The sequence below is a fragment of the Malurus melanocephalus genome, unplaced genomic scaffold (genome assembly GCF_030028575.1).
Source record: "Malurus melanocephalus ecotype Western Australia unplaced genomic scaffold, MMel_1.1 scaffold_379, whole genome shotgun sequence".
In the NCBI taxonomy this organism is placed as follows: Eukaryota; Metazoa; Chordata; class Aves; order Passeriformes; family Maluridae; genus Malurus; species Malurus melanocephalus.
Window position 1 is genome coordinate 334,786 of NW_026623611.1, and position 27,113 is coordinate 361,898.

General features: G+C 40.1%; 1 protein-coding gene across 1 annotated transcript in view; it reads right to left on the reverse strand.

Moving 5' to 3' along the window:
* Positions 1-27,113, reverse strand: part of HSF2BP (heat shock transcription factor 2 binding protein) — a 30,804-nt gene that overhangs the window by 2,296 nt on the left and 1,395 nt on the right. The window contains exons 2-7 of the mRNA XM_057378904.1: positions 26,248-26,398; positions 21,720-21,823; positions 17,542-17,691; positions 13,578-13,716; positions 12,125-12,242; positions 7,575-7,678 (exon numbers count right to left, since the gene is read on the reverse strand). Coding sequence (XP_057234887.1) covers positions 7,575-7,678; positions 12,125-12,242; positions 13,578-13,716; positions 17,542-17,691; positions 21,720-21,823; positions 26,248-26,398 — 766 coding nt within the window. The remainder of the gene's footprint in view (positions 1-7,574; positions 7,679-12,124; positions 12,243-13,577; positions 13,717-17,541; positions 17,692-21,719; positions 21,824-26,247; positions 26,399-27,113) is intronic.

Sequence of the window (27,113 nt, forward strand, 5' to 3'; positions counted from 1 at the left end):
TAAGGAGTCTCTTTCCATCACCACCTCCAGCAGCACCTGCAGGTGCAACTTTCTGAGTCATGAGTAGCTGTAATTCATGGGGAAATGCTGCAGCTCAGCCTCACACACAGCAAGACTTTATGTCCAATTTCCTGGGCAGCAACACTTCAGTAAACCCTTTTGAGAAAACCTGGGTGCAAGTTTTGGTTTTCAGATTTAATCTGACCTAATCAAAATATGACAAAAAGCCTTGAATTTGTCCTCCCTTTCCTTCCATTTTTGCCTCCATGCCTGCCACATGTTGTGTTTTTTAATGCCTATCTTTTTGCCAGATATAATGTTCAATCTGTGCACTCATCACCTCCCCTTTTTCTGTACTTTGTATTATTCTACATTTATTCACTGGAAATAGCAGCCACAAACTACAGCCTAAATAGGTAAGAAGGAAGAAGCTTTGGGGAGTGAAATCTATGCAGCTCATTTACAATCTTCCTCTGCGTGACATTATTCCTCCATGAAATAAAGCCACTAATAYTTTTAATGGCTTGCAGTACTGCTGGGAAGCTTCATATACGTAGGATGAAAAGAGCTTTGTTATTAATACTGTTACAAGAATCAATATTAGCATTATTTGCAAGTGTTTAAAGGCTGTAAAATTAGAGAATCGATCAGGGAAGAAGCCTTAGCAGGGGAGCCAAGAAAATTAGGATCTGTAGGAGATCAGGAAATTATTTCCAGCTTGACAAGCAAGAACGTTTTCCAGTAAAGCAGAGAGGTTCTAGGAAGAATCTCCAGCAGCAGCCAGGGAAGCTCAACAGCTTGAGTCACTCAAATGAAGAACAGATTAGGCACGTGGGCATCCAGCAAAGGAAGGAAATGATCCTGCACCAGAAGATGACTTAATACACATTTAACCTCAGATTGCCATTGTTTTGAATGTATTCTGAGATGTTCTGAGTTAAATAAATACATATGCCTTAAAATACACTCCCTTAGGATTACATGTGGTTTTGAGAATACTACTTATTGAGGATAATCATGTTTCCTAAGAGGATTAAAAAAAAATACCAGAGAAATCTTGTCTCCAATATCATTAGGGACGTTTTCTAAAAACCCAGTCTACAAAGCACTCAAAGAAATGTAAGGAATCTTCATTATTCAGCATTATATTTATGTCAACAGCTTCCAGATTTAGTCATTTCTACACTAGCTGAGTAACATATTGTTTTTACAAGACTGAAAAAAATCCTTTAGCTGTRATCAAATCACTGCATCACATCCTCCCAACAACCAGCACACACATCTCCAACTACAATTTCAAAACTATCACCATTATTTCTGGCAAAGAGGCAGAGAAATCAAGCTGCTTGCCTCAGCCAGCATCACAGGCGAAGCACAAACCTACCACCATCGTAAGGTGCTGATGTAATTTTACCAAGGTGTTGAAACTGCTGGAGTTTGCTGACGTCCTGCGAGCTGCCAGCTCAGTTTGATGTCACTGGCTTCCAGTCACTGACAAAAGGTGACTGATAACGTGGATGGATTTTAGTCACATCTGTCATTAGCACCGGGCTCTCAGAKGAACTGTCCCCCACAGCATGTTTAAGTGATTGCATTACATCAGTGCTGAACAGCTTATCCACAACTGGCTCCAAGCTGTGGTACTGGTATTCAATTTACACGTGGCCACAGAATTCCCTGGCCACCTGAATCCAAGATTTATTGCCAGCACGCTGTTTATAGCTGTGCTGATGTACAAGAGCACAGAAGTTCACAAGGCCRAGTGCAAGGTCCTGCACATGGGTCGGGGCAATTCCAAGCATAGATACAGAATGGATGGGGGAATGAAGGCATTGAGAGCAGCCCTGAGGAGTGGGACTCGGGGGTGTCAGTGGATGGGAGGCTGGGTATGAGCTGGCCATCCTCACAGCCCAGAATGCCAAACATGTCCTGGGCTGCACCCAAAGCCCCATGGGCAGCAGGGAAGGGGGGATTCTACCCCTCTGCCCCCCTCTGGTGAGGCCCCAACTGTAGAGATGCATCCACCTCTGAAATTCACAATATAAGGAGGACATGGATCTCTTAGAGCAAGTCCAGAAAGGGGACACCAAGATGATCACAGGRCTGGGGGCACCTCTGCTATGGAGACAGAGCTGGGGCTATTCAGCCTGGAGAAGAGAAGGCTTCAGAGAGACCTTAGAGCCTCTCCCAGTGCCTAAAGAGAGCTGGAGAGGGACTTTGTACAAGGGAATGTAGTGACAGGGCAAGGGGCAATGGCTTTAAGCTGAAAGAGGGGAGGGTTAGATTAAATATTAAGAAGAAATTCCTTACTCTCACTATGTGTGTGATAAGACACTGGCATGGGTTGCCCACAGAAGCTGTGAATGCGCCATCCCTGCAAGTGTTCAAGTTCAGGATGGATGGAGTTCTGAGCAACCTGGGATAGTGGAAGGGTGTCCTTGCCCACAAGCAGGGAGGTTGGAACAAGAAGCTCTTTAAGATCCCTTCCAATTCAAACCGTTCTATGACTTTACAATTTCAAAAGCTTCCCACCACTGTTGTAGATACCATTCATTCAATTCCTGTCTCATTCCAGCAGGAAGGAGGCATCTGCCACTCAGCCTTTCTTTTTAATGAGCCTGTCAGAATATCTGTGTTCACAGCACACCCAACAGAGACAGCCATGGCCACAGCTTCCCTCCTGTAAGATCCTTTTGTATTGCCAATACTGGCAGCAGAATTTTCCAGGCATTTCTGTACTGTTGATAGGTCTGAAGAGACAAGAAATGTTTCAGTAAAGACACTCTGAGGGGTAGGAGCAAGAAGAACACCAGGGCAAAAAAAAGATGGAGCTTTGCTGCTTCAGTTCTTACAGACATAAATGCACTTTCTCTCTGCAAAATTTTTGCTCCAGTTCCTGTGTTACAACTGGGTTTCCTTCAGTCTCCTGCCTCGCCGGGTGGCTGCTCTCACATGGAGTTCAGCAAAYAAGAATTCCCCAATCTCCTAAGACTTGTCCTACTTTTACCAAAGAAATCCTTRAGAGATGCTCACAGGATCCAGACTGAAGCAGCAGTTCAGTCCCAATTTGCCTTCCAGGGGCTGCAAGTGAACAGGAGTTTGAACAGAGGCCAYTCTGTAGCTGGTGGGTACCACTGTGCTCCTCACAGAACATCAGATTGCATGAGCTGCTAGGTGGGGCAAGGACCTCGTCARGAAGCTCCTGCTCAGATGGCCAGGACAGCCCAGAGCTCCATCTGGGCAAGCAGCTGAGTATGGAAAAGGGCAAGCATTCTGTGGGACTTGCCCTGGCCACTCTTCCAGCCTCCCAGACAACTGAGGCCCAGGGACTCTGCATCAGAGCTGACATCCCTGAATTTACAAAAATGGATGTGGTCTTAAAGGGCAATTCTGTTCTTAAGATTAATTTCATTGTCTGAAGGGCMGCATGAAGATGAGTCAGGGGAGGTTTAGGTTGGATATCAGGAAGTTTTTCATCCAGAGAGTGGACAGGCACTAGAAYAAGCTCCACAGGGAAGTTGTCACAGCCTCAAGCCTGCCCAGAGTTTAAGGAGCATTTGGACAATGCTCTCAGGCACATGGTGGGATTACTGAGGTGTTTTGTGGGGTCAGGAGTTGGACTCGATGATTCTGATGGGTCTCTTCCAACTCGGCATATTCTATGGTTCTGAGTATGAAATAGTTGAATACTTGAAAGACTGAAAACTGAGGCTTTGATTTATGAACCAAAATTTGTTTTAATGCAGACATTAGTTTATAAATATGACAGTTCTGTTTGTCCAGATGTCTTTTAAATACGATGCTGCCATGCAAATTAACCTGAATTTTCAAATACTCTCACAGATATAATGAATTCAGACAGAAGAGCAAGGCATTAGAAACCTTCAGAGTTAGCCATGAAAAGCAAATATTCAGGGTGCAGGGAGCAAASTGAGAGTGTGCTTCATACAAGCATTTCTAATRGAGACCATCATTTGCAAAGAATTTGGGTAAACAAGGTTAGATTTCCACATGGAACTATGGTGGAGGAAACTGAAGGGCAGGACCTAAAATTAGTCCTACTTCTCTTTCTGTGTTTAGTTTAATGAAGTAGTACCTGGAGCAATTTCCCAGCTACGGACAAGAAATGTCACTGACATAGTGTCTCTGAATTCCATGCTTTCTCAAGTATCCAAAGAGAGCAATTTTTAAACTGCATTCAAAAAAAAAAAAAAGCAAAGTGGGGAAAACCAAAATAAAGATACACAGTAATTAAAAAACAAAACAAAACAACCAACTAAAAAAACCCAAAGAAAGTAGAGAAGAGCCTAGGCTCCTTTCCTCCAGGATTCATTTGTTGGCAGATGTTCTACATGAYCAAAAATGAAAAACATTAAATTTAGTCTTTATCATTAACACTTGAGCTGACTGCTGCTTCTTATGCTTCAAAAGATCATTGGCAGAGAAATGTTCCARTCTACTTCTTTGGGAGTTACACAATGGAAGTTTTATTGCATCTTTAGATGGAATACACACACAAAAAAACTGACAAATCTCAGGTGGATTTCTGCCCAAAATGATACAGGCTTCTTTTTCCATGGCTGAGGACAGGGCTTCTTTAAATCTGAAAGTTATGTGAAACCCTCAGCCAGGACACCAACACAGGGACAGCAGCTGATGGAGGAAGCTAAAGCCTATTTTGTCCAAGATGGGAACAGCTGCTCTGCTAACAAATGGTGCTCCACAAGAGGAGAAYTCTATTGATCCCACAAGCTGCTCCATGCACAGAAATCTGAGTCATCATTCATGTGCTTTATGCTGGCACCAGGCTGGGAAGGTGTGGGCAGCCACAGCTGATACCTACACAGAAGATTCAATGACCAGTGTCGCTTATTAAAGGGTGTCCATCTTTTAGATGGTTTTAAAAAGGCAGAAAAAAAATAAGAGAAAAAGATAGCCCACCTCATTAAGTGCTAAAACTACAGAGAACTGCATTACCTTCAAAAGTGGTGTGAAACATTTGGTTTTCTATCATCAGCGCAGCCTCCAGCAGAAAGGGCTATTAAGAATTCTTGTTAGTGAAGGTGAAGTCACACCAGCTCAACCCCTTTTCCCAAAGAGAGTAGGACAGTTTGTTGTTAACATTCTTACTTCACTAGGAACCTTTATTAGATTTTTTTCTCTTCTTTCTCTTCCAATCCATGTATTCAAAATCAAGGCMTATTTCTGTCTCTTCAAAAACATTGTGAAACAACTTGAATCAAATCCCTCTTTACTTCAGATACAACAAATGGAAATAAAGAAAATCGAGTCAATTACTTGTCACTTAATGGGAAGCACATTCTTCTTCAGGGGATAAGGATGGGCAGAGACTGAGAACTCAGAGAAGGAATTTGAGAGATTTATCAGCTGCATACAAGGCAGTGGGAGAAAGATGGGCTGATGTATACAGGCTGAGGTCATGGATGCTTGTAGATTGGCACTGGAAAAGCAAACAGGATGATTGTCTGAAAATGAAAAAAAAAATCAGAGGATGATTTCTGGGGCCTCTCTTGGTAGGAATGGTGATAAAAGCATACAAAACTGGAAAGCTGAGTCATGTCATAAGCCTTAATCAAAACAGGCTTTGAAGAAGCTTCCTGCAGGCAGGCAGCATGATAAGGATACTCTGCCAGCACAGTGTAGGGCTCTACTCTCCTGCATGGAAAAACAGGACCTTAACCTGTAGCAGCTCCAGGTGTTTATGAGCTGAATCTTGGCTGGCAGAACCTGAAGATGCTGGTCAGGGAAATAGGAGAGGAGCAAGAGTGGGAGGAAGCTGCTGAATTTTCCAAGAGGAGACATTTAGAAACAGATCAAATGGTGAGAAAACTACAAAGATCTCACACAAAATGATGGGAACAAGATCAGCTCTTGGATCTGACCTCTCATCTGATACCCAAACCAGTCAGCTCTCTCTCTTGACAGTGAGCAGATTTTCTCTAAAGCCAGGATTTAGAATCTACAAAAGTGCTTTATTTGAGAATCTTCCTCCCTAGCTGTAACTGGAGAAGTTTATTATCCACAAGTCAAGGAATTAGCCATGATCACCGTTTCTACAATCCAGCCATAAACAATTACCACTTTCAAATTACAGAGTAGCCTTTCCATTTCTTAGTTCCATTAATAGCTGCAAATTAATTATAAATGTTTCCCATTTTATCCTCTTACTTGACCTAGGAGCCTTTTTCAGACAACAGACTGCATCAAACTGTTATCTTTTTTTGTTTTGTCACAACAATTAGAAGACCACATTTGGGAACATAAGAGTTGGACAGGATTTTTTGAGGGTGTTTTGGGTTGGTATTTTTTGCCAGAACAGCTTATTAGCCAACATAATATAAAAGGAAAACTTAGACTAAGACCTGTTAAATTTCAAAGCACAGCTGAACAAAGGAACATGTATTTGATGTTCTCTGAGGATCCCATTTTTCTCAAAATATATTAAAAACCCCTAAAGAAACGGTGTTTTCCCTTACAAGGATTACTTAATTTCCTGAGATATCGGAAGTGAGAGCCTGTAGCATTCCAACAGCAGGAAATTATTTGATGAAAAGCATGAACAGCTACATTTTCTGTAAAATAGTTAAGGAAACAAGGAACTATACAAACAGCTTTCATTTTATCAAGTCTAACCAAAGCTTTTCCAGAAATTCAGTATCAAAATAATTTCTTGAAAAAGGCAGATGCATCCTCTCTCCCTTCAGCTGTCAGTATTTAGCAGTCATACTTTAGCAGGGTTTTGGCAGCACAGAGGGATAAATTAACCTCCCCAGTTCTATCTGCACACCAAAATCTCCTCATAAATCTTGAGAAAGCCCAGGCAGAGCAGCTCCGGCAGTTCCCAGGCAGGCAGGGCAGTGTCACAGCTCTGTCCCCCCTGCTGTCCCTCCCGGGCTGTGCACAGCTGCCAGCCCCAGCCAACGCACACTGCCAACGTCAATCCCTGCTGGCTCCTGCTCAGCGATTTGAAGACTCCGAAAGAGCAGAGCCTTGATGTCACTCATGTACCTGACAGTGACAACACAAGTTCCTGACGTCCYTGGAGTCCTGCACTGGCCAAAGGCACAGCTGGGAATAGTCCCCCAGCCCTGGAACCCAAATCCTATTAAAGCAGAATCCTCTCTTTAGAAAGGGGCCTGTTTGCAATGGGTCAGTGTAGTTACAGACTTGGCTTCTTCCCCCAAATGTGTACATTTTTCTTTGTTAAATGGTAGTGAACTGATATGTAGGTTACCCTTAAGGTTTATTTTAAAGTTGGTATGTGAAGGCACAGGTGGCTTTTTTTAAAACTACTCCATCAAATTTCTCCATTCCCTATTCTTAAATCTACCATCCCTAAATTTTATATTAATGGAATATTACATGCAGTGTCAAAAAATTTGTGAGAAATGCGCATCTTTTCCCTCCAGCTATTTGCCTTTTTTGTCTACTTTCATTGTGTCAAAAGCTAATCAGGTCACAGATGTAAATTTCTGGTTTGATATTGGCAGCACCTATTGCAAACCTACAAAATCCTGAAAGTCACAGTYTTCAAGGTTCTTAGAGCAACTTACCATTCAACAGCCACCAAAGCAAGGGAATAAAACCTGGACTTTCACTGATGTACTTCAAGCCTTTCAAGTTGATACTCACATTGTAAAGTGACATCAGCATTAGCCTGGAATTGAAAGAAAAAAAATGTGAAGGCCTTTGGTTTCTTTACATGCTTTAGCATCTTTTGCCATTTGTGTGAAGCATGTACTGATGAGGAAGCCTGTTCTAATAATTTATRTATTTGTTAAAGAGATAAATCTCAAGTTATATATAAGCAATGGTTGTGYAAACCATTGTTCCTGCTGTTAAATCACACACTCTAAACACGTGGAAAAGAGTAAGAAGGTCTCAGGGAGGGGCTGGAATGTTCTCTGTTCTGGAGCCAGCTTGGCTGCTGCTCTTTCTCATGGCTGTGATAAACCTGTGTGTGTCACTGCACTGCCACCATGTCCAAACAAAAGGGAAATKATTTTATTCCAGATGGACTTCACACCTCATATCTGACTCTCAAACAAGGTCTCARGGCTTAAGCTCCTATGCCATCAGCAGACTTTGGCACACTTTGTGGATACCTCCAGAATGCAGGACAGAAAAAGACCCATTGCAGGCTAAACTGAGTTGTGAGAGGCACAACTGATGGGCTCTGMGTTTGATCTCAGTTATTAAGCAGTAGAAAGAACTGAAGAGCAGATTTAWTAAATCTACTGCAGCAGTGGCCACTGCCAAACAGGCAGGGGTGCTCTGGATCTGAGATTTCAGCTGGTAAAGTCCTTACACTGCTTTTCATCCAGCCCCCGCAGCTCTGAGCCTCCAGAACAAGCCCTGACAAAGCAGCACAGCACTACCTATAATCAGCCAGAATGGAAATGATCAATAAACCATCATCTTATAATGGCAATGTTAACATTTCTTGAGAATGTCTTTCACCCTTAATCTGTTTGACATTTGCAGTTAGAAATAAAGTGACGTAAAAAGGCACTGCTGTGTTTGTATTTTTATTTCACTTGTTTGCTTTGTGCAGACAAAAGGGGCTGGTGCTGGTGATCCAAGGAAGTGCTGAGGTTTTGGAGTGCTCGAACACCCCACAAGCCAATGCAGTGGCACACAAATGTGCAACAATATATTTAATTAAACACTCACCTAGGCACAACAGAGAAGCATTTCAAACCCTTTATAACCTGCATGTTTTAGTAAATATTTTTTGTAATAATAATTGCCAAAGTGCTTATTGAAGCAAACCTGACACAAATGATTACCGGATAAAGAATCCTTTCTTGTGGTTTTTATTTTTAAATGTGGAGTGAGTCTTAATTATGCACTTCATAATCTTCCTACTTAGACAAGCCAAATTTAATTAGCATCTTGTACTACTGTATCTGTCAATGCTTTCTTTAAAATCTAGAACTAAATGCACAGCTAAAGCCCCTTCTTGTCTTGCTAATACATGGGATTAGTATATAAAATGTACTATTTTGTACTAATATGTCTCTTTACTGGCTACTTTTAATTGCCACAAAAACAAAGCTGAATATTCTTAACCATTTAATTATAGCTACAAACAATTATGTAAATGTTTATTGACTGTGTAACAATTACAAACGTTAAACAAACTCTACACCAATGAGAAAAAAACCCCTAAAGTCTTTCATGTCTGCTATTTCAGAAAGGCAAGGACCTTGAGATTTCACCTGAATCCCAGAGATTTCAGTGCCAGCACTCACATTGATGGCTGGAATATATTTATTCCAGACTCACAGACTACAGTGGATACCACAGCAKTTTTGGAATAAGTGACAGGTTCTCCCTGTAATTTTTTCATTTATCTACTCATCCAAATAAAACATAGGACTGCTAAAATTAAAAAAGAGAACTCCTCTCTTTATCAGCTTACTTTGATACTGCTGTGTGTAGAGTTAGACTCACAGTTACCCCTGATTTGTCACACAGAAATGAAAAATATTTTTGAAAATAAAAACTGGAAAATAATTGTAAAGCCTCAAAACTAAGAAAAGGACAACCATAGCATCTAAAATTACATTTTTCTTCAACTGATTGGATTATCAATTGATGTCCTCCCATGTATCATCATGGTGATGCTTTAAGAAAAATACATTGCCTTTCCAGAATAATTAACAGACATTTTYATCTGTGAGGTATAGTTTTAAAGATATGTCTGTCTGTATGTATACGTATATAAATRTATGTGTAAACATTACTCATTATGACTCCAGGGTCTATCTTCCACATCTTCACATAACTTTAAAATTTCACTTGAATTTATGGAAACCTTCATACCCTTGTCTCACAATTGTCATTCATTTTGTCCTGGCTTATGTTCCCTATGGGAGGGAGAAAAGGGAGTTCTTCTGACACATCTGCTTATGAAAATGCTGATTAAGGTTAACCAGCAGCTAGAACGCCTTACATGCAAAGAACAATCTAAACAACAAATCAATAAACCACCCAAAACCCTTCTTCGCTGGGCTGGGAGACTTTAAAATTCTCCAAAAGAACCAGAAAAAAATCTAGTGTTCATAACAGGATTTTAGAATTGAACACTGACAAGACACATACAGAGCTCATTAAAAAAAAAGGATTTTTTTTTCTTTTTTTGATCATGGACCTGAAAGACAAACAGGGGAAAACATTTGAGCAAATTAAGTCTGCCTTGTTCTCTGACAAGGCCATGAAGAATTGTCCTTTTCAGCATTGGCTCTAAAGTCAGAATACTCCCTTTTTTTTTTTTTTATCCAACGTCAAGTGCAGAGTTAGGAAAGAAAAATGTTGATTTTGTGGGATATCAGAAAATATCAGCACTGTACTGAATTCAAGTTATTGTAACATATGCTTATTTCTCACCTATCAACCACCTCGAGCAACCTCTTTTTCAAACTTCCCTCCATTTTTTAGCCCAGAAATTAAACCCTGTTGAATTCCTTGCCACCTCATGGGATTGTTCTACGTACATTTTACCAGTAGAGCTGTGTGACAGCCAAGTTTACATCACCACGGGTAATTCTTCTGCAAAGCAGACAGATTTTGAAGTATAATTAAAAACAACGCAAGATATAAATTCAAAAGAAAGGCCCTCAAATTCAATTACATGAATGCAATATGAAATTACCAAAAGCATTTATCTGATCCCATAGACACATATACATTTGAAATTCAGAGAATGCATGTAGGAACATCTTTCCTCCTCTTATTTTTCTCATTTACAGATTCTGAAACAGTATGGATTCTCTTTTCAGGGTTGKTTTTTTTTGTTGTGATTGGCTGGCTGGTTTGGTTTTTTTAATACACGTGAAGGCACAAATTACCTTTTCTTTCTTAAACTGAGATTCTCATACAATTCTTTCAGTTGGGATGTAATCAAAAACCTCTACTGTGAACCTTCAAGCCCACACTTGGGAAACAGAGGAAATAACTGATCTCAGATCCTGCCACTCTCTACAGCACAGGTTGTTCAGCTTTCCCCTCACCACCCAACAGGGAAAGGCAAACACCTTTACAGGCAACTTGCTCCCCTTCACATGAACAATCACCTGCCAGCACCATCTCCTCCCAGTGACTGTGGGAAGAAGCCCAGCCAGTCAGCAAATGTTTGACATCCCCCACTCTGACAGCTGAGGTTAGGCAAGGTAAAACCTCTCCAAAGTGAAGACCGAGACTGATTTCATGACTGTCACATCCAACCTGCCTAAATGTGTGCCTGGATGTGGTCACGTTCCCGTGGCTGACAGGGCTGCTGTTTGTCAGCTGAGCTGTGACAGCTGCCTGGAGTATGAAATGTTTGTGTGTGTATTAATGAAAAAACACCACACTGGCTCAAACCATCTTCATGAACCAATGAACCAGGGGTACAGGACCAGTGCTCCCATTTCAGCAGATGAGCCATTCATTAAGGCACAGTAATTTGTTCAGTCAAAGCCATTTATCCTCAGCTTGTAAGGTCTTGGAGAAAAAGGCAAAGACAATTGTTTATTTAATTTCTCCATCAGCTGAAAAGCACTTTTGCAGTATCTGAAGTRTGCAACAGGGCCTTGTCTTTAATGCTGTATCATGAGATCCCTTTATAGGCACTGCCTCTTACAAACTAAAGTTTGTAGTGAATCTAGGTCCTAAGCAGCCTAAAATAATTTAATTTTTGCTCTTAGCAGATCCAGAACTTCCTTCACTAGGCTGATGTGAAATTTTACACTTCATATTAGGAAGGAATAAATATCAGTCTTCATTTCCCACATCCTCTCTGTTTTAAAACTTGACCTCACAACTTCTTTATTCCACACTCAACTCACGACCCCCTCCCAAGATAGGAGAGGGCATCCCTGCTCACCTTTACAATATTATGGTGCTTAAGAGACTTCCACAGAGACATAAAACCTGGATAAAGCCTTGCAGCCAACCCTAGTATATCTGCAAGGAATGCTGCTGGGAAAAGGGCTTCCAAAAATTATGYTTCCTGTCCAGGAAAAGAATAATGGGACAGGGGGAAGACTACCATCATCACTGTGAGCTATATGGCAAAATAAGGCATTTCATTTGATAGGGAAAAAAGAAGTCAACATACACTTTAAATTTGTTACAGAGTCCTGGCTTCATGTCTCCCAGGAGGTGTATCATCGTGTCCAGCAACTCCCGACTGGAACTGACCAGGAACTCACGGCCACAGGCCATTGCAGCCACATCTGTGGGAGAGCATGAAACATCACTATAAAAATCATGTTTCAAACAAAAGCTTTTGCTAATTATCAGGACCACTAAAAAGATGTYAGCTGTGAAGAAAGAACTATGGCATTTATAAAAAGTTCATACTACATTCAACTATATAGTAAATACTGAACAACAAACTCTGGTCAGGCTCCTTCATAATTCTACTTTGGTAACCAAAGCCATTTATCCAGAATGCCCAGTGTTCCAATAGCAACACAATAAATTGTGAAACAAAAGGCTGTACTCATCCACAGGTAATGTGTGACTGAAATAAAGCTTATCATTCTAGGTTCCACTTCAAAGAAACAAGGTTGCAAAGTTTTACAAGTCAATATACCTGGCACACTACACAACCATAACTCTTGTGAACATCTGYTTAAAAGCTTTTTCCTACCTCTCTGCAAGTGCAGCGTTATTCAAGCACAAACCAAAAGACAATATTATTTCCAAAGACTACTACTTCAAAGCAGACTTTTCTTTATTATTTCCCTTACACCTGTCCCCTACTCAGTACAGTGGCATAATACATCACATACTGATTTTATTAGAGTCTTTAATGACACCCCAACAGCTAAAAATCCCACATTTAGAAAAGCTGTTCATTCAAGATTCACTYATACATATATCCACTGCTCCATCTATCTTGCATCATGTCTCTAGTGTAATTTTGACAATTACACCATTTCACAAAAATGCAATGATGTATCAACCCTGTGTCTCACAGCCTCCCAAACCAYGGGCAGTCACTCTACAACAGATACACAGCTTTTTACTTATTTTCTGGCCCTAAAAAAATACTTAGTATGGAAGTCAGGTTTATTACCTGCTCTTATACAGTGGAAGTGTGATGCATATGACAGCAACCAAATTTTTAAGCAGTTTCAAAATCCTTGAAGTCCATGCCTTAAGATGGGGCTGTTCCTACTTGCACCATCTGCAGTTTGCAATCTTGAAGATGTTGRCACAACTGATGATTCACAAAATAAATTGAAGTGTACAAACTAATGTGAGCATACAAGACTGGTACAATGGTCCTTGTGTCATTCCAAACTGAAAGATGCAATAGGGTATTTCAGAACTCAATGGCTCTTACCCATCTAATCCTAAATGATGTCAAAGGCAGCACAGAAGCGTCTGTAACAGAAGTGTCAGTACCAAAATTTGCGARAACTTTAGAAGGCCAGAAATTCACTCAAGATATTAACACTGACTACTTAACTTTAAAAAGCTGTGTTTACTGCAGCTTCTATGAAGCAATATACATTCCCAGTACGTGTGGAATGCTGTTCTGAGACACAACATTAACTTACTTGTTACAATCCCTGCCAAAGCTAATACAAACTGATTTTCCTCAGAATCCAAATCCTGCTGTTTCATGTCTTCACTTAATGACTTCACAAAGCTCTCCATGGTCTGGGCAGTGATTGTGAAAAACTTTACTGCTTTACTCTGCAAGTGGGGAGGAGAAGAAAGATTACACACACTAAAGCAACTATAATTATTAGATGCTACAGGAAAACTGGACAATCTTCCACATTATTAAAATATCCAGTTACTTCAAAATATAACAGAAAATACCACTAAGTGACAAGTTTGATCCCCTAACATTTGAAACCTTTACCTCCAAAAAAACCAGGAAACTACTCGGTGCTACATGAATTCATAAAACTGAACCACTGCATATTTACCTTCTAAACATAAAATAATACATATCAACTAGCAGATTTAAAGCTTATTTTCAAAAGTGAGAATAATATCTCTTTGCTTTGCATTGGCTGCACCAGGTGTTTCACATTTATCTGGGCTACTACAGTAGCTTTTGATAAAAACCAGCTGAAAACTAGAGACTTAACATGAAATTCCTAAGAAAAGTGAAGTAGTACCCAGAAGAAAAAAGYGTAATTTAAATGGATCCTAATAGGATTCATTAATTGCTCAGTACAGGGTGGAGAATAACAGGCTGTGCAGAAGTTCTTTAGAAAAGTAAGTGGAGGTCTCTCCTGGGTCACAGGTTGAATTTAAGTCAGCCTCATCCCGTGAAATTGTCACAGCAGAGGACAGCACAGGAGCACAGGCTTTAATAACGGTGCAGTCTCCACCTCAGCTGCAATACTGCTCTGTTTGGAGGTATCTCAGCTCAGGGAGAACCATCTGGTACAAAGCTCAGGGCAGGTCAAAGAGCCTGGCCAGAGCTGCAGAGTCCACAAAAGAGGATGGAGAGACGCGTTTCTATTTATCAGTAATTCTGACTAGTAAAACCTTGCTGGAACTCTATTTCACACAGAGGATGAAGGCTTTCATAACCAAAACAGTGTGGCAGGGAGCCCATAATGTGGGGTTTCCTGGTGTCTTCAATAATTTTTGCAGTTGTTTCATGAAGTAGTGAAACTTTTAGTCATTCCCAGTAGTGACCCAATGGGAAAGTTCAAGAAATGCCTAAACTTTTATTCATTTTGCAAAGTGACTGAAAATTTTAATCGTTTTGCACAGTATGTGCAAAGCTATTGGAAACATTTATTTATTCCTCCACTGCTGCACATTCACCACATAAAAGATGTACCATTCCTGTGGTGAGACTCCAGTAAAAGAGGACAAAAAGCAGGCTCAGTTAACACAGCATCTCCACAAATGAAGCTGTGGTCCCAGGATAACAGAATGAAGAGATCACRAGGAAAGGGGATGAAAACAAGTGCTGGATGTAGGTTTTATATTTACATGGACACCACACTTCAAATATAGCAATTTTAACACAAGCAGAGACTATACCTCAAGAAGCAGGAAGTGTGAGAGAAAATGAAGAGCCCTACATGTTATTAATACAAATTCACATGGGACCATGAGGGTACTAAGTACCCTGAGTAGATGGTATGTTGCACAGAAAACAAGATAAACTTTCCATCTGCCAATCTCTTGAGGTTTCAYGGTATCCTCTCTGCTGACCCTCCCAGACAGCCACTGCTTAACTAGTGCTGAAGTCTGAGGAGCTGCAGCAGAGACCCATCAGGTTTATAAAYAACAAACATTACACACTCTGCACAGACCCTTATTAACTTGACGGCATTTTGATGGGACTGAAGAATGTCTCACCCACACATGTTGAGATAAGGACAGWTCTGAGAGCAGCCATTAAGGGTTGAGCTCAGATAGTGCAATGAACCCTTTACTGTCTGTGGAACTCCTGTGTGAAAGCACCAGGWAACAGCAAAAATTGCTGCCACAAAATGTAAAGCCGTTTGTCACCGTATCAGATAACTGAAGTAACAAAACACCTTGTAGGATCCAAAATTTCTCCAGTTGAAGAAAGCTGTGATGCTGTTCTGAAAACAAACCTGCAGGCTGTACTTCCATGTGAGAAGCATGTCATATCCGGTTGAAACTTTTTGAAAGACAAACTCATGGGAATTAATTTACTTCTTTTTTGGCACATGCAAGTAGGAAATGTTGAAAACTCTCACGGTGCTTCTCTGGATGTTGTTGCCAATTCGCTCTCGGAAGACATAGGCAAAACCAGCAGGCATCTCTCCCCCACTGCCTTGAGAACTACTTGTGTCACATTTCAAATCTACTGCTTAAGGTTTGACTTTCTCAACCTGTATGACACAAAAGGTATATTGGCCACTAACATATTCCAGTCCTTGTGCATTACAGGACTGTAAGAAAGATCTACTTCTGTATTGGTGCAAAGACTGCAAAAAGCTCCGGCATTGTTCCCTAAGGTATGACATGATTCTGAATTTATGCCACCTTTCCCATGTGCTTAAATATCAGCACAGTTTCAAAGCACTCTTGATGTTTTCCTACATTTCTGTAGTTCACAACACCTACTCGGGGAGAAGAAGCTACGAGCTGTACCACKTGTCCCAAAATAACCCAAACCAAAAATGTTGCATGACAAATCTCCATCATCTTTTAATGACMTGACTCACTGCCAGTTGTAATCTGTGGTTGACACAATGCCACACAATCCATTTCTTTTTTTCCTAGGAGTCCTGTTGCAAACACAGACATGTTTCTTACAGTGTAATAGGAAAGTGATGCTCCCAAATGTTGCCATGATCTTCACCAGTACAGCAGTTCAACAGGCTTTAATGATTGCTGGAAATGACTGTAGGAGAAGTATTTTGCATTTCAAACCAACCTAAACCCCAAAGTACCACACCTTCACAGCTGGGCTTTTTACCTTTATATGAATCTTCAGGCAACTGTTTCGTTTTTAACTCATTCAATTAAATATCAATACTTCAGACTGCTTTCAACAGCCAGCCTTGTTCCTTAAATTTTAACTACTTTATACAGCATCGTACAAATTCTTTTCTTTAGTAACTGCTGCTGCTTGGATTTGGAATCATCAGAAGTTATCAGCAAAAGGTATCACCATACAGCTTTCTAATATCCAATATAAAGTTGTAATTGCATTTTAGAGCACCCAACTAGAACAACTCTTACAAACACATTGGTTTGCCATTACTATCATGAACTAATCCTATTCATTCAAMTTTCATCATGCTGCTAAAAAATCAAGCCAAAAGAAACTGTGGCATCAGTTCACTCAGATTAAATACAACAATTCCTTCTCATGTTGGCTGTGTCAAGAATAAAAATCATATTTTTATCAGCCTTGTTCCTCTGATCCCTCCTAATTCTATCAGCTGCATCTGGCAGTGAAACTGCGATAGTTGCAATATTACTACTGTCATTTTTGTTTTGTGGCTTGTTTTTGTTTTTGTTTTCAAATAGTCTACTTGCCCATGTTTAACACTGATGATTTAATAAGATCTACTAGCAGTGATGGTCTCTATATTTCCAAGAGTCATTCATGTATTAAAGCAGCAGAAAGATTTAAAGAAGTCGAGAATTGAGGGATCTGTCTTTTTTCCACGGAAATAGCACCTCCAAGCTCTCTACAGGCATGGGAACTCCTGCATGTACCCAGAACTATTTTCTTCTTCTGTTAGCTTGTGAAGATATTTACATCACRCTAACTGTAGACTTGCTTCCAGTYTAGCTGTGTGTGGTGGAAAACAGATAACCCTCATTTGGTAACAAAAGAATTAATTACTGCATGCACTCATAACATTTCATAGCTCTAACCCTTCTTAAATGAGAATGGATGGTTYCCAAAGAATATGCAAACCAGAAAACATTTCTGCTGTCCAGACAGTTTMTGAAATACATTGTTAAAGAGTGTTYCACAGCAAGATCCTTATTTTGAAGGTTCTTGTTTTAAAGGCCTGAGAGCATTACCACAGGTCAGTATTCACCTGCCATACTTACTCCTCCTAGAATGGATTTGACAGCCTCCTCATTGCTGGACACCCCCCAGAGCAGGGTGCACACTGCTGCTCCCATCTCTGTGCAATACTCTGCCTGCTGCAGGAGCTGCTGCTTGGCCTCGTTCAGCTGCTGCCGCAGGTCCAGTTTCTCCTGGAACAGCGTAAGGAAATTTTGGTTGCACTTCATGTCTGCCACAAGTTTCTAGGCTAAGGGACAGAACAAGAAACACAGTCATGGCCATCTCTGAAGTGGAGGGTAATSCAGAGCAGTTGCAGACAAGCTCTTTCACTCCTGAGCTGTGTRTAAGCAGTGCAGGCTGACAGGAACCAGAAACTGTCCACAAGGTCAAACCAAGTGACCCAGCGAGACTGTGTGGCACCTAGAGAAGCCTGATAGGAATTCTCTCTCCCTGAGCAAACAGCTCCATGTTTCTTCAAGAGAGAGGGGATTTCAGCATCAGGGGCCAGCTTTCCCTGACACCTGACAAAAGATACTGGAAGCATCTTACAGGAAGAGAGGGTTGTTTTGTTTTTTGAAACAGACTTCTGCTCTAGCCAACACAGAATAGTTGCTGGATATCTACAATAAATAGYGCTGTCTTGTCCAACTCTTTTCTGTTGGCATAGTCCTGATGAGAAGTGGCAAAGTAAGACAGAGTCCCCAAAAAACACACCTAAKGTTTGAAGTTTGGAGGATCTTCCATTGCAAGAAAGACACCACTGTGCATCCAWGAGGTTGGATGGGGCTCTGAACAACCTGGTMTACTGAAAGTTATCCCTGCCCATGGCAGTGGGGTTGGAATGAAGTAATCAACCGCAAAATCCCTTCCAACCCAAACTATTCTGTGGCYGCAATCTATGAACACTAAAGTGAGCTGCTCAGTGGTTCTTGCCACAAAGCATAGAGAACAGATCAACCCTACAGAACCAATTTCCATTTGGCAGTTCTTTTTTCCAATCACATGGGAAGCTGGCTGGAACAATATAATGAGATTGGGTAGGATTCTAGGGCTCACTGGCTTCCTACCAGCTGCCACAGGAGTAGCAAAGCTGCTGCACTTCTCAGCTTAGAGCCAGCACAGACAGTGAGCTCAAGGCASGGATTCTGCCATCTGTCTCTCAGTGTGGGTGGGGGCTCCCAACTAACTGCAAGTAGGGTGGTATTAGACAGTGCTGCAGGGAAAGACCAAGACCAGTCAAGAAAAATTATGTTAATTCAAGTATTACAGAGAATCACAGATTGCACAATGGCAAAAAAACGGAAGGATCTTTCTATGCCCATTTTACAGACATGGGATTTTCAAATTCACTGCAGGAAACACCCTCCTCAGCTCAGCCTTCCCAGCGTGTTTGGTTATCAGGATGAAACATGGGGAAAAGAAAAGGAATCTTTTCTATGCAACTTTGAATGCAACTAAACAGAACAAGACTTTCAACCACGTATTGTTGTTAAGACTTTAGAATAAGTACCTTGTCATTTTTGGGGTTCACCTCAATGCTTCATGTTGAGGGTTTGGAAATAATAGAAATGTAAACTCATAYGAAAATTTATGAAACATGATACCAACCAGTACAGAGCTGTCTGTGCTCTGTCACCAATTCCTGCTGAGCCTCCTGATCACACCTACCAGCCTGATTTGCACTGCTACTAATGGAACACACAAGTGAGGATTTGTAAAGTTCAAATTAAGTTTGTCATGCAGACTTTCACGTGTGTTTACAGTATCTTTTACCTACATATGCAAAAGACTGACACTTTGTGCGGATTCCATAAGCAGAGATTCCCAGGAAAAGTCTCTTATTTTCTAACACTTTGATCATTTTTAAGCAAATTAGCCAAATTCCATCTTTTACATGAYTCACTGCCAGGCCTATCAGCTTTTCTGCCACCAAAATGTCCTCRGGCATCTTCCTGCCTAATCCTTATATTTTCCCTGTCTTTTCCACAGTCCTAGTCTTAGGAAAATGTATCTTTAATAYATTTTATTTGCATTTTGTATTTGGATGCTAATACTGAGTAAAACATAAACCCTAGTAATACCAAATCCAGATCCCCCAACAAAGATGCAAAGCCAGCAGAAGAAATGCCAGAATTTTTAATAGATCAAAAGCAACATCAGAACAAAGATACAAGGCAAGGAAAACAAAACAGTACATTCAAGAGCCAGGAAAATAAACGGAGCCTGCAAAAGCAAATAACCTGGCTGGAAGCAACACTCCTAAGAGTTCACATCAGCAAGCAATTCCTGTGCTATGCAACACCACCATCTTCAGGAAAAGGTCAAGGCACRAGAACACAGCAGTGCCCAAGTATGGAACTACAAAAAGACAGACAAAGAAGACATCAGCCAAGAATAACATGTGCACTTCAAGTTTTGCTCAGGTTCAGAAAGCACAGCAATTCCTTAATCAGTGATACAGCTCTGCACAGAGAATTTGGAATGCAAAATGTTGATTTATGATGACCTCAGAAAAGGGCACTGCTCAGCTAGAAATGGATTTATTTTATGTTTGTTTCAGTGAATAATTTTCTTCTCCTTGAGAAGATAAATATGTAGAAAATAATTCAGAAACTCTAMACAAGCATGCCTAAAGCAGAACAGCGACTAAATGAAAAACACCAGAAGAGTGATTAACAGGAACAAAAATCACTAATATAMACAAACCAGCTCGTTGTATCCTGGAGAGCTACAGGACTTCACAACATCATGAGCACAATCCACTCAAATACACCTTCCTGGCTATTAACAGAGCCCAGTCATCAGACAACTGCCACACACAGAACAACAGCAAAGACATGAAGAGAAGAAACACCAAAACAACTTCCCCTAGTAAATTACCCATGCTTTAAGTACAACTCATCCAAAAGAAATTATAAACCCAAAGCACCTGCCCTTTTTTTGTAGTATTATTAGGAAYAACGAGTGGGACACACTTCATTAATGCCTAAAGCAACATTATTTTATCYGGGTATTTATACAACTGAAGACCTCAGTGCACAGCAAAACAAACCCTCTACTTATTGCTGAACTGAAACAACTATCCAGAAGATATTCATTTTGAAATAAGGAATATCCAGATTGACAACTATTCCATCATACCAAACTTCCTCCCAGAATGACTTTTCTGTGCAGATGTGCATGAAAATTGCATTTCTGAAGTCTTCATTATTCCTCTTCAAAAATGAAGTAAGTTTGTAGGTTCATCTGTCTTTGTGCAATCCCAAGGCTGGCAAATGCCAGCTGTACAACCCCAACAATGTGAACTTCTGCTGACTACTGAAGATGGCTCCAAGGAAATGATCTTTTGCAGMAAATAATCACCACTGATTCTCACAGAGACTCATTTGAACCCAAATGGCTTCACAGTCTGAGAAGGCACAGTCTTTAATATTCCTTCATTGTTAAGAATCTCCCTTCTCATAATCACTAAATACAATATTGACAGAGCAAAAGGAGGCCTGAAATTACTCTTTGATTCTCAGCTGTATGTGGCAATTGGATCAATAGGCACTTTGAGAAAGACTATTAACACTAAACAAAGGTACACAGCTCACAGCAAACCAAGACAGGCTGGTTTCATTCTGTACATTGCACTGCTTAAATTATCTCCTATTGTCCTCTTTCAAAATGTGTTGTAGCAATGTTAAATTCAAAAGAACTGATTCTGTGAATCTATAGCTGTGATTCCAGCTATAGCACAGCCTTCCCAAATACCTGATGTTTTACTTTAACATGTTAATATAAGCCAAATGCTTGATTTTTAAATTCACACACACCAAGACAAATCCTGCCACAAATGCCTAACACAACTCATASAAGTGCACTTCACAGAGTATGGAAGCTGAGAGAGATCCCTGCAGCTAKCAGGAGTCCTGTACTGCAGTGGGAGACAGTTGGTACCTCTGTTTGTACAMATGGACTTCTTCCCTGTACTGAATCTTACTGTATTTTACCTAGCTACAAGATTGGCCCTTTTGCTCTAGAAATATCAAGAAGAAAAAAAATKATGACCTTATAAGTTATATTTTTCTTACCACCTGACTATACATACAGACATCCCAGATGATTTTTCAGACTGAGGATTTATTTTGTGACATGAACATGAAAAACTGATCATTACTGCTTTTGTTATTAAAATTCAAGCATGCAGATGCCAATATTCTGGCAGCAAATCTACCTTCTTCTCTCTCATGCAATCTGACTGGGCTGTTTCCAGACGGGCTCTGAGGTGTTCACAATCCATTCTCAGCTGCTCTACTTCCTCCTCCTTTTTCTCCAGGTCTGTGACACGATAAATCAGACAAAAGGAAAAAGSAACACTATGACCAACGGGCCTGCACTAAAGCAGCAAATCCACCAAGTGCAACTTTACTGCAGCGCCTCAGCTGTTTGCTTGTACAAGATCACCTCCCCGTGGCTAAAGGGGAATCTCACAATTTGCTGTGAGGCAGCAGCTCTGAGAAAGCAAACCAACACGTTTCTGATTTAAAAGAATCACATCTAGTGGAAAAATACTGAGGGCTGAGAAGATTTTTAAAAATTTACTCMGTTTTCTACTTTATTTTCATGAYAGTTTTCATGAAAATTMCATGAGTGAAATTTCAATCAAGTCAACGACTAGATTAAAAGATAAGAAAAATATCAGTATCAGTCAAAAGTGTATGTTTCAATCTAAAATTTACAACTTACATGGATAGCGTGAATGAAAAACAGTGATTCTAAATATTTTAAATTAATATTTATAAAGCAGTATAAACAACCCAGTCTCATGAAAGGTGTCCCTGCCCATGGCAATGGTGTTAAAACTGAATCATCTTTAAGATCTCTTCCAACCAAACCAATTCTGTGACTTTGCAATTAACTATTTAAACATTGTGTCAGGTACAACCAAATTTTATTATTCCCTTAAAAAATTAATTTTTGATGGTATCATATCAACATTTCTGATGTTATCAGAATTTTTTTCAATTTAGACTCTTTATTTTAGTGAACAGAAATCAAGTTAAAAGTATTCTATTTCACCAGCATGATGCGTGTTTAAAAAAAAATTCCCTTTGATGGATAATTTTAATAATAGTTGAGTGTYGYATTTTACTTTAAAAACCACACTTCYGGATGCTTACTATTTATGCTGAAAAAAGTAAACATGTTTAAGTAGTTCCAAAAAGTAAAATCCAAATAGCATCTACTGTAATTCTGGTTACCTTAACCAAATTACACTCCACTTTTAGCATCACACCCTTGATTATGACAGTTTGGTCTATGGCTTGACACATTTCAAAGACTTCCCCTAACATGTGGTCAATATTCTTTAATGTAATTACCAAAAACCATATCAAATTCAATCGTAAAAGACAACACCATAAAAAAAATTATCCAATTATGATCTTTTTAACCAAAGAACTTGGTTTCTGGAATTCTATTTAATAATTCTATATGATTTGAAAATAAACTCCTTCCTGTTTTGGTCCTAATTGACAAGTTTGTAATCTTAAATATACACATATTACTTTGAGCAGCGGGTATTAAAGCATGTATAAAATCACTCAGCCCTTGAGTGATTCTAAGCCAGCAACCTTTTAACAGAAAGCAAAGAGGCAAGGCAAGGGTTCACTGATAGAAAACATTTCTGTGCCAGGACATACTCTCTGCACACTCACTTCTTTTCAACCTGCAATMCAAAGGAAAAGATTGCAGGGGGAAACGGATTCATTGATTTTTTTGAGAATAACTGTGGTCAGTGGCAAGAAAAATCCTGTCAAAYGAAGAAAATTCAGCCCCATGCACAYCTRAYTATGTGGGTGTGAGTCCWAAGCAGCTGACAGCAAGATGTCTTGGGCATGAGGAGAACATGCTCTGCTCATCTACAACAGACCAAGAATTGGTTTATCCAGGTCAGCTCATTCAATGAAAATCTGTCACGTCAAGCAAAAGAGCTCTCCTGAAAGAGAAGAATCACTCCCAGCCCTTGAGAGGATGGATCCAACCTGAATCCAGCCAGCTGACACACAAAGATGCCACATCCTTCACTGACAGACGTCAAAGATCCTGGAACCAAACCTGAGTCAGAACGGGAACTGACTACTGAGTATTAACACATTGCAAACTGTACTTTTTAAAGGGCTTCAAAAAATGATGTTTCAACATTCTCTAAGGTATCACAATATTTTATATAGAAGAAAGGACAATAGTGGAAGCTGTTGAAAAGAGACTTACTTCTAGCTGTGCCTTATTTGTGGAAACTCCCCCGCTATGCCCGGTCAGCCCTCGCAGCTGTGCCTATGCTCTGAAGAGAAAGATTTCACTACCAACTTGAGTGAGCAAAAAGAAATATGAAATAGCATGTTCATTCAAAGAGGTAATATGTAACTTCACCACTGCAGCGGTAAATCAGACTCTGGGAAGAAGTGGCACTTGYTCTTAAGATAGAGACTCAAAACCAYAACAAGGCACWGGGCACAAGGAAAGAARAGRAGGCYCCCATTTCAGGTGCACGATAAATTCATTCTCATCCACAGAAAGTTATAGGTCATATCAGGAGATTTTCTGGACCAGAGATCTAATCTCAAAGCTTTGTGAGGTGCATGCAATATGGATGAATRTCAACAAGTGATGGAATTCTAATTCTACTGCTCCAAATGCGAGATCAGTGTTAAATGCTATTTTTAACACTTGTTCAGTGGAGCGAGTTCCACTAAACTTATACATAACAATAAAGAAAAATTGCTGGAGCTCTATTTCTAAGACTCCTGGAGCCAAGCACTCTTCCTGAGAAAGGCAGTAAGAACAAAACAGAATTCTCTTTTTAAAATGAATAATTATCCTGGCAAGGATAATCAAGATCCAGACAGCAGCCTGAAAAGTAGGTGTTGGCTGCACTGAGCATTGCCAGGTCAGGTCTCAGACATCACCTCTGGGAAGCTGCCATAGGAAATGAATGTTCTGCTGATCTACACAGACTGGTGGAACATCCAAAGATCTCAAGACTTCTCAAAGCTATTCAAGACTCCATCAGTCTCAYAACCAAATGGGCCAGAGCTTTTGGAAGTTTCTGAGTACAATCTGCACTTCTTGAGGAGCAACTGCAACAGTTGATGGAAGTCTGAAGAGGTACAAATCACAGATTAGGCTGCTSTAAGAACAATGGGAAAAACATCACTAGGAGGTGCCAGGACTMCTGTAAGCTTCACATGCCACGCCAAAGAGTGCATGTAACAAACAGCATCATTCTGACAGTGAGAGATGCTTGTGTCCCTGTGATCACCTTCTGTGATCTCTGTGCTTCAAAGCCTTCTTTCAGTCTGCCTTATTTCATGTGCAGAGGTAGAAGACTGGAGCAGCAAAAATCACCAGCTGACTTGTCCAGCTGTGGGGCACATGACGGTCAGAACCTAAATAAGTATTCAAATGACYTCATCACCTGCAAGAGAAACCTCCACTGTGCAGACAGACTCCAGAGAATTCAAAGGCTGACTGAGCTTCAGGTACTCCCCCAGAGAGAGAATGCTGGGCACCCAGAAGAACATTTCAAGGAGTCTTAAAATCCCCATGTTGATGTCATGAGCCGGCTCTGGAGGGCCCTGACAGTGTCTCCTCAATGCCTGGCACAAGGAATCTAAGAATGATTGAAAGAAATCTTGAGACTGAAGATGGATACAAATAGGTAAAAACTAGTTGAGGATCTTGAACACTTAATGTAACTGGAAACAGTCCTTGATGACTTGCAACAGCACAAAGAAAACTTTTCCAGATCCTACCTACTGCTTGTAATATGGATAACATCCCAACCAGCAAGAGAGGTGGTGCAGTTTTCCCATCTCTGTAAGGATTTGATGCCATGGAAGAATCTTTCCAAGGAGTGGACCACTAAGGGAGCTGGATGCTCTGCCCCTCTGACACTTAGTCAGAGTCAGGCCTTGAGGTTCTACCTTACTCTTAGCTAACTGTTGCAAATTAATCACCTTATATTCTAGAAGARACAAACTCCCTGCAATCTTTCTCAGTGGTTGTTCCATGACTTTTCAGGCAAAACCAAATCCTTGGAWAACAGGTAAATTGTACAACTGCAGGTAAGCTACAAGCTAGGGATGGAGCTGACTCCTATTTGGCCCTGATGGCATGTTGGGAATGGGGTCATTTTTGAAAAAATAATGCACAGATAAACCCAACATTCTGGACTGGACTCTGGGAACAGGAGTAAAAATAACCTGGACTTAGGGGACAGGAGTAAAAAAACTTTTTATTACAGACTCTTCAGGGTTTATTAGTATAGCGTACAAATTAAAAAGCAAGACAGGCWAAATACAAGATTAACTCACACTTGCTTTAAATTTTTATCCACTGCTGTTTACTATAATTTTGTTGGGGTTTTTTTCTGCGCAAAGTGACCTTTTGAAAAACAAAATGGTTTTGCCTCTTCTTAAAGGGAAGACACTTTTTTCTGATACAGCTTCCCTTACTGCCTGAACTACATATGTTTTTAACCACAGTAAAATATTTTTAAAGATTCATTTGACATGTCTGATTATTTCTAAGGCAGCCTGTAATTTTCTTCACTACAAACACATTAATTTACTGAAGCAGTCACTGAAAAACACAGTTGAATCTGGACTGGCTTCACAAATTTTACATTTGTAGAGGCACAACAGTTTGTTCTAAGTAATTCTGGCAGAAACTGTAAGAGCTTGCAAGATGGTGCTACTCACTTGATTCAATAGCATCCAGCTTCTGGAATGTCCCCAGGATATCTCCATTTACTATTTTGGGCAAGAAATCCCGCAATTGCATAACTTCAGTTGTCAGCCTTTCCAAATCCCTCCTTCTGACTTTTACAAATTCCTCCTTGGTCTCAGCCTTCTGAAACAAAACAACAAAACAAAGCAAAACCAACCAAACCAATAACCAACCAAAGACACAGACTTGTACTGCTTTTCTGGCTGAATTTCTTTTCTTGGACAAAAACATTCCTCTGTATGACATAATTTCAGAAATTTGTAACTTTTTAAAAGAGAGCTATCCAGCAATCAGATTCAAGCCTTTGAGGTGGATCCTTGGAATGTAATTAATTTTCGCCACTCTGACGTAAAGTAAATCATATTACCTCTCTGCATTGGTTTCTTCACACCTGAGAATGCTGCAAAAACTAACACTCACATTTTCAAATCCAAGCAGCTCTGCATATGCCAAGCTGTTGTTTCATGACAGCTGTAAAGGATATGATTACTCAGCTTTTTAATTAATTAAAACATTTGTAACAACTTTTTTTGAGAAAACTGTACTTTTTTCAAACTAATTTATCTTTTGAGAAGAGCAAAAATTATTTTCAGCCATCTGCAACCCAATCCCACATAAGGAAGTTAATYCCAAGGTAAGACAGAAAATGTTTACTAGTTTCCTCTCCTGCCAAACTKCAGCTAAAAAAGAAATTTCATTCCATGTTCCAATAGAATGTGTGCTAATTTTAAAATTGCAGAGCATTTTTTAAACCAGAAAGCCATAAATTCCAATTTCTGATATACATACATATGTAAACTCTGGATCTCAAAAAGCTGCCACAAACACATTGACATAA